The 12,007-nt window shown below is 37.6% G+C and overlaps 1 protein-coding gene across 1 annotated transcript in view; it reads right to left on the reverse strand.

The window, feature by feature from the left end:
• Positions 1 to 1,678: 1,678 nt before the first annotated feature.
• Positions 1,679 to 12,007, reverse strand: part of TSHZ1 (teashirt zinc finger homeobox 1) — a 55,154-nt gene continuing 44,825 nt past the window's right edge. Inside the window, exon 2 of the mRNA XM_024212164.1 lies at positions 1,679 to 6,182. Within this exon, the coding sequence (XP_024067932.1) occupies positions 3,013 to 6,182 (3,170 nt within the window). The 3' untranslated portion in view covers positions 1,679 to 3,012. The remainder of the gene's footprint in view (positions 6,183 to 12,007) is intronic.

Below are 12,007 nucleotides of genomic sequence, written 5' to 3' on the forward strand. Positions count from 1 at the left end.
GTAACTTTATCAGTGACGATTTTGTTTTCTTCCAGATCATTGACAAAACTGTTAAATAGCCTAGGTTCAAGAACCGATCCATATGGAACCCCAATAGAAACACACCCGCTAGATGATGATTCCCCATCTTTTAGATCTATAAATTAGCTAGTTTTTAATCCATTTAATGAGTGAATGTTCAATCTCAGTCTCCATGTTAAAAATCCTGTAGCTATCAGAATTGAAACAGACTTGGCCATGCCCTAAACACCTCTCAAGGGAGTGCAGAGAACTTAATTTACATGCAGTGTTTCAAAAGGAGTTTTGATGGATTTACATTAGATTTGAACCCACTTTAGATGTATTATTTCTCCCTTTCAACCTTCTCACTCACTATTCCTACTGTTGCACTGCAATACAGTATATCCTATAATCATATGTTTGCAGGCCTGTGGTAAAGTAAACAAAACTTCAAAGGGTTATTATGTAAAGAGTCTGCATTACTGCCATAGGCCTAATTGTTATTTTTCCTCACCACCCCTTGGGCCCAAAGTACATAATCATCCAGTAATTGAACTGAAATGCCTAAATGGCTGGATCCCCTAAAGGACATAGGTATTTTCAGTGAAGAAAGTAAAGGAAATTTAACAGACCCCTATGGCATTCTCCTGCACTAGTAGAAATACTATGTAAACATAGCTGACCTGGACCTGCTAGGCTCTTCTGAAATCATTACAGGATACAGAACAATGCTTGGCTGTTACTGGGACTGTAAATAATATAAAGATAAGAAACAGAATTAAGCTGAAAACAGAAGTCTCAATTAAAAAAAATAACTTGTGAAGAATTACGAAAAGGGGATAGAAATACACCTAGAACAACAGTATCACTAATACTATGTGAAAGCAAACCCCCAAAGGTCCTCACATTTAATAGCCCCTCCAAAATGTGTCTGGATAGTGGATCCCTGGCTTTCACATACTGTAAGTGTCATAGCACTCGTGAGATAGAGCACTGAAGGCCCTGACAGCTCTCTTTTACATTCTAAATGACATCTGCATTCAACAGAACAGAAATAAAGATTAAGCGAAACACCTGATACGACTGGGCTCAGCTTACCTCAAAATGTAATATTTAAATAGTACAGAGAAACATAGGTCTGTCTTCTTGTACTGTAAGTAAGAACTGGTGTCAAAGCCTCAGAGGTCTTCATAGCTGCAGGAAAGTCAAGTAACACAGTATCCAAAGGACAATGGGAGCCTAAGCCACAGCATCTTACTCAGCCAAAACTCCTGATGAAGTCAAAAGGAGTTTTGCCTGAGGAAGGGTCTTATGAGTGGGCTCTGAATACACAGCAAAAATGATTACAAGTACATTTACAGGCAAGAAGATTAACTTGGCAAAAGATTCTCAGCCCGTTTTACACTTCAGTGATCAATAGAATGCCCATTACTAATTAATAAAATCACAATGATTTTGTACCTATAGGAGGGTAATTTACTGCAAGTATACTTTAAGAAGTTATTAATACTTATGGCTTACAACAAAATATGTCAGCATACAGATCATGAAAAGATGATTTCAAATATACGTTTGTTGGTTGATTGCATAAGTGATACCTCTTATTGCTTGAACAACACCTCAAAGGCAAAATAATGACGACATGACAATGAACGTAAATCAAGAACTGCATGTGGGTTTATTTTACACTTGAGAAAACAGTGGATTTAATTGTGTGAACCAAAATGTACTGTACAATATTAATGATAAAACATCAAAATGTATAATTCATAGTGCATTGCTTGCTTTATTTTTATTTATTTATTTTTGTCAGATAGTTCCTTTAAGTACATGCATCTGGAAAGATGCAGGTGCCAGTAAAATTTCTCTATTTAAATCAAGCTGCAGGAACTAAATTTTATTCAAAAAGTGTGGTTTTACATTATATACACAGAAGTTGAATATAAAATGACAATATAAAAAGTTAAAAGAGAAAGCATACAGCCAGAAGGTACAAAGAAAGTTAAACAGTTTAAAATGGTACGATATGTAACATGTATTTTTTTAAGCTGATGCTGGCAATTTACAAGGAACGGAATCCAACATTTGCCCCATTTTTTTGTTTTGTTTTTTGTTTTCATTTATCAATGCAGCACACTATAGAAAGGTCAGCTTGTACCAAAGCTTAACATTTGTAAATAACTATAAACTGCAGTATTTTACAGGAAAAAAAAGCATTTTTACACTTTTTTTAAATAACAGCTTGCATACTTTTTTTTGCCAAAAAAGTGGCAATTTTCAGCATCCAGAGGGTTTGGGCATAGTGGCAACTTGGTTTGCTATTTTATATTATTATTATTAAACTCTTACAGTTGTGGCTTCCTAACCCCGTGAGTAGTAGATAGCTTTCCTTTGTCCAAGAACTGCATGCATGTTTTCTTCACAAACCAGTTCTGCATTAAAAAATGCTCATTCAATTTAAAAAAAAAATCTTTAGTACATTTTCTTTTTGACACAGCTTTGATTTGAATGAAATCCCTTTAAGCCTCTTTCTTTATTTAATTATTTGGAAAGGCACAGAAATGCTATTACAGTTCTTAGAGGGTTAAAACTTGACACTACTGGGTTCTGTGACCTTTATTGTCATGGCAACTTTGTAATTTTAGGATGTCTTTTTATCATTGTTCTTTGTGTCTTTCGTTACTGCTAAATTAATGTCTCTCAATAGTGTCTCCCACTATATTCTACAAAAGATAGCTTAACATCAAGGACAGATGTTGAAAATAAAGATCAGACTTTGACTCACAAAAAAACCAAAACAAAACAAAAAAAAACCACCATGCACAGATCAGACAAAGAGCATATAAATATAACTACAAAATAAGTGTAAGAAAAACCAAGGTCCAGATAGGCAGTTCAGCAACAAAAGTAAGACTGATTTCAGAGGCTCAGGTCAGGCCTAGTGCAGTACTATGAAGAAGTTTAGTGCAATGTTCCTGTGGTCACTTGCATACCTAGCTGCTTACCTGGACGCTATTGTTTTTCTAACTCAGTTACATAGATCAGATGGTCCTCTGGGGACTTGCCGTGTGTTTTACTAAGGTGCAGTTTGACTGCGTGCTTGCTTGCAAAAGTTCGGTTACAGAGCTTACACTGGAATGTGGAGCCCAAGTCCTCCTCAGCAATTCCAAGTGAGCCCAAAGTCTTGTTCGTGAGGACTTTTGAAACATTCTGCTGTTCTTGAATCTGATTTAGTGGCAACTTTGACAGATCCTTCAAACTAAACCCTAAATGTGTCTCTAAGTGACTTATGTATGTAGAAGCAGTCCTGAATTGAGAGGCACAATCATTGCAAAAGAAAACAGGATGTCCTGTGTCTAGGTTCTTTAGAAACTTAGTTCCACCTGTCCTCCTTAACTGATACTTCACATTGGCCAGCCAGTGGCTAATTGTGGTCATGGAAAGACCAGTAAACTTAGAGATGTGTACCCGCTCCTGTGGACCGAGGTCTGACATAATATATTTGCCTTCTGGTGTCTCCCTCAAGCTGGAAGCAAACTGTGCTTGAAGGATCAGAAGATGCTGAGGGTTCCAGTTGGACTGCCTGCCTTTCCTCTTGTGTACTGGTGACAGCTCATCCAGAGCTTCCTCAAAACTGCTTCCATCAGCATCCGACTTCTCTGACACAGTAGATGGAGTCGAAGACTTGGGTGTCAAACGCCCTGTGAGATTTTTCACCATATCAGAAATATCCATTAGGGCGCTCTCCCTTAGAGGAGAAGAGACAGAGTCAGCCACACTGGAAACAAGAGGTTTGTTTTTGGACTTGGTTAAATCAATGGGCTGATCACTGTTTTCATAGTAGTATCGGTCGATGGCATCAGCCTGCTTGACCGGAGTGGTCGGGTAAATGGGTTTGTCCAACATACTGTTGCTAATTTTGTACAACATGGCCAAAGGGTCCAAAGAGGGGCTTACTGGCTTAGAAACTTTGCCTAGGTGGGTATTCATAATGGACTGTAAAGCACTCAATGGGTTAATGAAAGATGGCTCAGGCGAATGATCTGTGATGATTCCTAAATTATTACAGCCATTTGCGACTTTTGCTTTGAGTGGCTCTGTACCATTTGGAGTATGAGCTTCAGCTGGACTGTCCTTTTTGACCTTCTGAACTTCTGCATCGGGACTCTTTTTCTGTTGCTGTTTGTTGTTTATTTCCTCAGATTTTGGGAAGTCTTTGTTTTCTTTAGCAGCAGGTGACGTTGGTTTAACGGGAGAACTCTTCTCTTTCTCTGCAGGTTTTTCTTCCCTCTTTACATTGATTTTACCTGTAACTTTCTCCACCAGCTCCTCCATCGCCGACACATTACTCTTGTGAGGTGGGGGGGTGAGACTACCTGGGGAATGGACGAGTGCACTGTGTTCCGACGACAGTGATTTTACACTACTGGCATAGGATGGCTGCATTTGAACACTCTGCACTGTGGGTTGTAGGGACTTTACTGTTCCTGGTAGCTGGTAAGCTGCATGAATGCTGGGGTATCCTCCCCAGGAAGGTGCCCCATTCTGAGCCTTGCTGATAGCTGTTGTCACCGTGTTCTCAAGGGATTTCAATATGTCTATTCCACCTTTCGGACTGTCATCCAGATCCTCCTCTCTGAGGTACTGATATAAAGTTGTTGGCTCAAATTTTTCCATAGAGTCCTCACTCTCCTCTTTTATCTTTTTGTCTGTTTCAGTGACAACCACCTTTTCCTTTTCTGGGTCCTTCTTCTCCTCAGAGTTTGTAGACCCAGCTGGAGAATCAGGTTGCTTTTTAATGTTGGAGGCTGGTAGTCTCGTATGGGTGGTGGGTGGCAGAGGTATGGACTGTATCTTTTCCTCCACCACTGGGTCCAACACTAGTTGTTTTCCTTTTTTCGAGGCTGAGTTGGTCACCTTCAAAAAATGACCAGTGACCATCATATGAGCAGTAAGTTGCTGCAATGTGTCATGAGAACTGCCACATTCCATGCATTTCAGTATCTGGGCTTTACGGGCCTCAAACTGCCAAGTGTAGCTAGCACCATTCTGATAGCCATAGCGATTGTTTGGAGTCACATAGGGATTGGCAGTTTTCTGATCCTTTGCAGACTCACTCAATGCAGCCTCTGCAGTGATCCCTGGTGGCTCAGGTGAACAAGGTGAAGCTAAGTCCTGAAGTGCTCGCTTTTTGGTAGAAGGGACCAGTTTAGTGATGGCTGGTACTGGTTCCTTCAGAGGCACTTTCTGGTAATGCTTTGTTTTTATCATATGGACACTCAGGTCTTGCAAAGATTCAAATGAATGCCCACAGTACATGCATTTCAGCACTTTTTGAGCATCCTCTTTGCCTTCCATTTCCATAAGCGAACGTTTTCTAGGCTTTGACCACCGTCTGGTCTTTTCAGATTCTTTATCTCTGTTGTCATCACGGTAATGTCCAGTTTCATTCATATGCACTGTTAGCTCCACCAGTGTGTCATAGGCTGCACTGCAGTCTTTGCATCGAAATTTACTAGCACCGGTGAACACAGACCCATAGAGTTTATTGTTTTGCCGGTAAAGCTGAACTGTGCTGAACAGGCTAGGCTCTGGGAGAAGTCCATATGAAGAAGTCTGCTGCAAAGTTTTAGCTAATGCAGCTTGGTGCCAGTCATAACCTGAACCACCACTGTTACTGTTACTAGTATTACAGTTACTCGTACTAGTACTGGTGTTGGTACTGGTACCGTGGGTGTTGGTATTAGCATTGCAATTGGTGGTGTTTTCATTCTGGCTGATTTCATTGTTGCTGGTAGTTGGACTGGATTTCTTTAAGTCCAAAGCTAAACTGGACCAGCAAGACTCTGAGAGTAAATTTGCATACACAGCTTTTATTTGTGCCAAGCTGTCCTGTGGATAGGAAGCATTGTCTGTGCACTGATGATCCTCTTTCTCTTCTTGAGAGGAAGTGCTTTTGAAATGGGCCAGTTGATCACTGTTTTCACTAAACGGTGAACCATAGCCTGCATCTTGATTAGTTGCAGTGCTGACTGGGGAGTTCTGGTAGCTTTGAGCCTCTTTGATCTCTGTTTCTTCATTGCACAAATACTCATTCTCCTGGATGTCCAGAGACAGCCCGTCATCCTCCACTCTGTCTTCATCTATTTCTGCTGCCTTCAATTCCTCCTCAGGAACATATGCTTAAAATATAGAAAAACAAGACACAGTTATGGAATGTGCACATTTTATATCACTGCCATCTCTTAAGCTAAACACACTAATGATGAAGCCAAATTTTAAAGGTACAAACAACACTCCCCCACCACTTACACACTCAACCTGTACACTCTTAACTTAACATCAACCTTAACTCTTAATGAGTAGTATTAATTTTTTATACTAGTAGAATAATATGCCACAGACAGTACCACAATAGTCACCATCATTATTTTTAAAAAGCATTAAGCTGATTCCTCTCCTCAATACAAGAATAATTAAATAGAGCAATAGTCAGGCAGTGAGATACATTATGTGTGTACAAAGCAGATGTGTGAGGTTGACATCTGCTCCATGAACCTAGGTTCTTAGAATCATTGACTGGACTGATCCCATTTGATCAAGCTCTGTAGCAAATTGACCTCAGCTGCACCTCAAGGGCAATCTCCTTGGCAAAATCAGTTGCAGACAACTGACTCTAATGGAGCCATACTTGGTGAAAGTGTCAGGTCAATCATTGAGGCGGTTCCTGGTGGCTTGTTGCATTGGGTTCATTAGAGAGTGGAGTAATCTCACAGCTCTTGGCTTTCACTGGCATAGGGCATTTTTGAATAGAACATTTAAATGGTAAACTGACTTAAAGGGGACAACATAAGACAGAACAATAATAATTGTTTTCATGAACAGGAGATACTTTGCATCCCTCTACACTATAACATGACGTGGATGCCACGTTACTATTCTGGCAAGAGCAGTTGGTAGCTAAAAATAAAATAAATGAACTAGATGAATATTTAGAAGTGATAAACATAAAACATAAGACTACTTTGATTATTGGCTTACAGTAAATATCAAACTTTGCTATTGTATTGCCATCTGGTGAAACTGTACAAATTACATGTTCATCTATATCAAACTATTTTTTAAACTAGCAAATGTGATATTCGTGAGCAGATGGCCACTACATCAAAATACATTTACTCCAAGGGCCCAATTCACAAAAGTGGCTTACATGCACCTAAGTGATAAATGTACATTTTTATTGTATCGTAGAAAACATACATGTACACTTTTCCCTCCACATTTATAAAAGAAGCACTTGGCCAAAAAAATCACCTTGGTTGGGGAATGTGGATGAGTTTATGTGCAAGTCAAAGTAGAAAATAAAAATGGTTTGAGAACAGCTTTCTGACATGGAAAAAAAAATATTTTCACGTTGGGTGAATTGTGCACAGAGCCATTCTGAAATGTGTGCAATTCCCTTGCAGGAAGAAAGGTTGAAAGAAAGCCAGAAAAAGGCACTTCTGCTTCAATGTGATATGAAAAAAAAATAAATAAAATAAAATACACTTATCACCTTAGGAAGTTTTAGTTGTTAGGTATTAATACAATTTGTGCCATTTTTTCACAAGCAGTTGCTAATTCTTTCATTCCCAGAATATTTCTCCTTTAAAAAAGCAAAATTTAATCCTCCCATTTTAACAGGAAGACTATTTAAAATGTTTGTTTTTACAGAACAATAGTATCTACAATCAATATGTGACAATTCTAGGTTTACAGCAGAGTCCTAATACACTCCCTGCACAACTGCAGCCCCATATTTGAAGACAAGAGGACATGTGACTCATCCACTTCCACCCCCCTACCACTGTAGTGCTGTAACTTATCATGTCCTCCTCAACCCTCTACCCAGTCTATAACTGCCTGTCTCATTCTTATCTCTGGAGATACTTTTGTTTTACTAAAAATGGTTAAAAGTTAAAAATGACATCATTTCAGGTAAAGTGTTATTAAAAAGGGTAGCTGAGCCACAAGCCTTTTATTAAAAAAATATGTAATGGTATCAGGAACGAGGAGGAGGAGAAGACCGGAAAAACAGAAGAAGCTGGAGAAAAGGCTCAGAGGGAACCAGAAAGGATGATGTTCTCTAACAAAGAAAAAGAAAAAACCACCTATTCATTTATTCTGTAAAAATCTCAGCTCTTACAGTGTTATCACAAGAATGTCACCAAGTGCCCACAATGTATTATAGCCTTGTAATGCTGTTACTTTTATAATTTTAAATTGTGTGTGTGTTGTAGCGGAATCTACTAGCACAGCTATAGTTAAGGGTCTGTCAGCACTCGCATTATACATTCCTGTTTTCAGGTATTTATAACTGCAAAAGAAAGCATTTTATAGGAGGGCAACTATAGACAATTATGGAATCTGGGACCTTTTTTTCTGATAGTGTTTTTCTAAATTAAAATATCCAGGCTCACAGTGCATAAAATAGACTAGGCCCTTCTGGCATTTTTTCTTTACATATAAAAATATGAACTATTAATGACTGACAGTCAGTTACTATGGAGGAGCTGAAACTTAATGGGTCATATTCTCAATTGGTATAAATTAATGTAGCTCCACTAACTTCAACTGAGCTATGCCAATTTACACCAGCTGACAATCTGATCCAATGTTTTTAATAAACATTACTAACTGCTTCAAGTTGCAGATCAGTGCTACAGGTCAACAATCCGAATGACTGGTCCAGTAGGTTGTTGTTATTTTTCAAAAGTGGTAAAAAAATTACATTTTAGTAATTCCTGTAAATACCTGTTTCAAATCAGTTTCTATATGTAAATTATAACGGATCCAAATTATATATCTTTTTTTTTCTATTTATGATGATCTTTCGTGTCGACTCTCATACACTGTTGATTGGTGGGGAAGTTTCTTTTATTTCCACCATAAAGGGAGTTAAACTACACCAAAAAATGTTTAAGTTACATGAAATGTCTGGTGCTAACCCATTAAAGCAAAGAACCTGAGTGTTAAAGTGAAATTCCATCTTTCACCTTCTTTCTTACTCTTAGTTTTTACTGAGATTACTACAAGAGTGAGTTCTTATACATGCCAAGATATACTGAAATACCTAGCCAGAAAGTGGAAAGTGAACTTTCTGCCTTAACAATGATTTTCCTTTCTTTCAAAATTTAGTCAGATCCTGAAAACAATCCAAATTTTTATATATATGTATATATCTACACACACACACACACACACACACCCAGTTATATACAATTTCTAAACAAACACACACACATAATGCACATTAGGTAATATGATAGTTTATTTGAAATGTTTTAATTTATATTATTACCATTAGAAACTATTTCATTGAAACCCTCTGATTATTGTTGAGATAAATATAATACTTTTTGATTCAGGACTTTAATGATGTTTCTAGTAAGAATATTAATACAAACAACAGAATATGATATTTCACAAGGTCAATGCAATTTTCCAGTCCAAAAGTGTTCTATGACAGATATTACAGAAGAACAGAAAATAAAGACGAAGTTGTTACTTTTCAAAAATATATATTTACTAAAATTTCCCCCAGGGAAATCTGATGAATAAGTAGGCATTGGAATTTTAAACACAGCAAAAATTCTCTTTCCACAGTTATTTGTATAGAAAAGTGCTATTATCCTACATCAAATAAAACAGAGAAATTGAGATTCTCTCTCTCTCTTTAAAAATGACAGACAAATGGACAGAAAGGTTCCAGTCATTATTTTGTGTGTGTGTGTTAAAACAACTCCCATCAACCTTCTACATACACTTCCTGCACCTACATAGATATTCCAAATTGTGATACTGGTTTACATGTGTGTCCTGCAACCACACAGAAATATATAGAGCAGAAATGAAAATTCATCTCCAGCAACTTCACTATACCCAAAGCAGAAAATATTACAGTGCATAATGTTGCCAATCCCTCTCTCTCTCTTTGAAAAAAAATCATCAAATTACAGACACAGGAAGAAATAACTAGTGATTGGAAGTGGTCTGCTTTTCTTTTTACTAAACCTTGTTAATATTTCTTGCCCATAAGATGTGCCTTCTGGATGCCAATGTTTCCCCATAGATGTACTGTCATCTCTGAACAGCATTAAAATCTGTGCATTCTAATGTAAGTGGACATGAGGTGCTATATATCGAACGTTAGTGGTACAGCACATTGTGTTTGCTTCAGTGAGAAGGTTTACACTATAAATACACATACATTGTCTGAAGAGGCAAACATACACTGGAATTATATAGATGGTTTTAAAACTATAATATTTTTTCATGAAAAATATATAAAATAATTTCTTAATCCTTAGCCCAGTACTTCTGAAGGAATTTCTCTCTAGCATAGATATTCTTTTCTATTTATAAAAAGGATTGTAGTATTCAAACATTATTTTAAGAATGGCAAAAAGTGATAACTATAAGTGAAAACTCTATCAAGACCAGACAATAATGGATCAAAAAATAATTGTAAGGGAAAAATATCTAAGTATTTAAGGCCCCAATTCAGTAAAACACTTAAATATGAGCATAACTTTAACCTGTTCATGCTCTCTGTATGTGTGCATATATATATATCTCCTCAATATATGTTCCATTCTATATGCATCCGAAGAAGTGGGCTGTAGCCCACGAAAGCTTATGCTCTAATAAATTTGTTTGTCTCTAAGGTGCCACAAGTACTCCTATAACTTTAAGCATATGCTTATGTCCCATTGAAATCAATGAGACTTAAGTATATGTTTAAGTGTTTTGCTGAACAGGACTTGGGCATAAAGTTCTTTGTTGAATCAGACCTAACCGGGGACAAAATAAATGTGGTATCTTTATGAACCATCACCATTCAGCACACAACAGGTGTGTTTTCACAGCATCTGATGTTTATCCATCTAACAGAAAACAGCAGAAGTTTCCACGATTCTGTACTGTCATCTGGCATGAACCAGGTTCCCGACTGGGGGTGACTTGCATTTATGTGAAAGCACATTTCACACCTCAAAAAAGATGATTAGATAGAGAGAGAGATAGTGTATACATTTACCAATATATTTTCAGAGTACAATATTATTAGTGATTCACAAAAGAGAATCCAAAAGCTCACATTGTAAGGCGTTAAGATACCTGCTGGAGGATTTGAAAATTTTCCAAATTAGAACATATGAGTTCTCACTGAGAATCATAACAGAGATCCAAGAAATATATTTGTGTATGTTTATATGTATATTACAATGTCACTACAGTGCCAAAAAATGGGTTAGTCACAACAGTTGCTGAAGAGTAGTACAGCCTATCAGGCAACCAAAGGACCTACTCCAGTGGTTTGTGTCTTTCATTTATAATTGCAAGGAAACAGGGGGCAAAATGCTAGCACTGCCTCCCTTGTAATTTTAATATAATGGATCTAAAAAGTAGATAAGGTATTGAAACAAGAATGACCTCTGTGCTTCTAGCAAGTTGAATGATAACCTTAAAGGCAACCCATTAAAAACCAACAAAAAGATTCCTCACCTCCTTCTCTGCCTCCCCTTACCTACCATCCATTCCCCTTGGAATGAATACTGCAAATTATTAGCCAACCTTTGCAATTGGAGACAGAAGCAGCTTGCATGCGGGTGTATTTTCACAGCGATTCTAATCTGAGAAATGTACTTGCTCTTCCTCCTCTATCTGATAAACTATACATTCAAGCATTCTCATTAGTGTTCGGATCACCAAAGAGAGTTGGAGACGAATCAGTCCATCCACCCCTCCTCTCCCTGCTCCGTCAAAATTATTTGATTGAAATGTTCATTTTCGCCACTGCTGGCAACATTAGAATGGAAGTATTTAACCTGTTTCCATTACTTGTACAAATTACCATTATGGGGTAGGACAGATGTTAGAATCATGCCACATAACTGACTTCCATACATTCTTTACAAGGAGGATAAGAAGAGGGAAAGCAGTTAGATCATATTATCCAGTCTCAATA

The sequence above is a fragment of the Terrapene carolina genome, unplaced genomic scaffold (genome assembly GCF_002925995.2).
Source record: "Terrapene carolina triunguis isolate 2854851 unplaced genomic scaffold, T_m_triunguis-2.0 Scaffold58, whole genome shotgun sequence".
Taxonomy (NCBI): domain Eukaryota; kingdom Metazoa; phylum Chordata; order Testudines; family Emydidae; genus Terrapene; species Terrapene triunguis.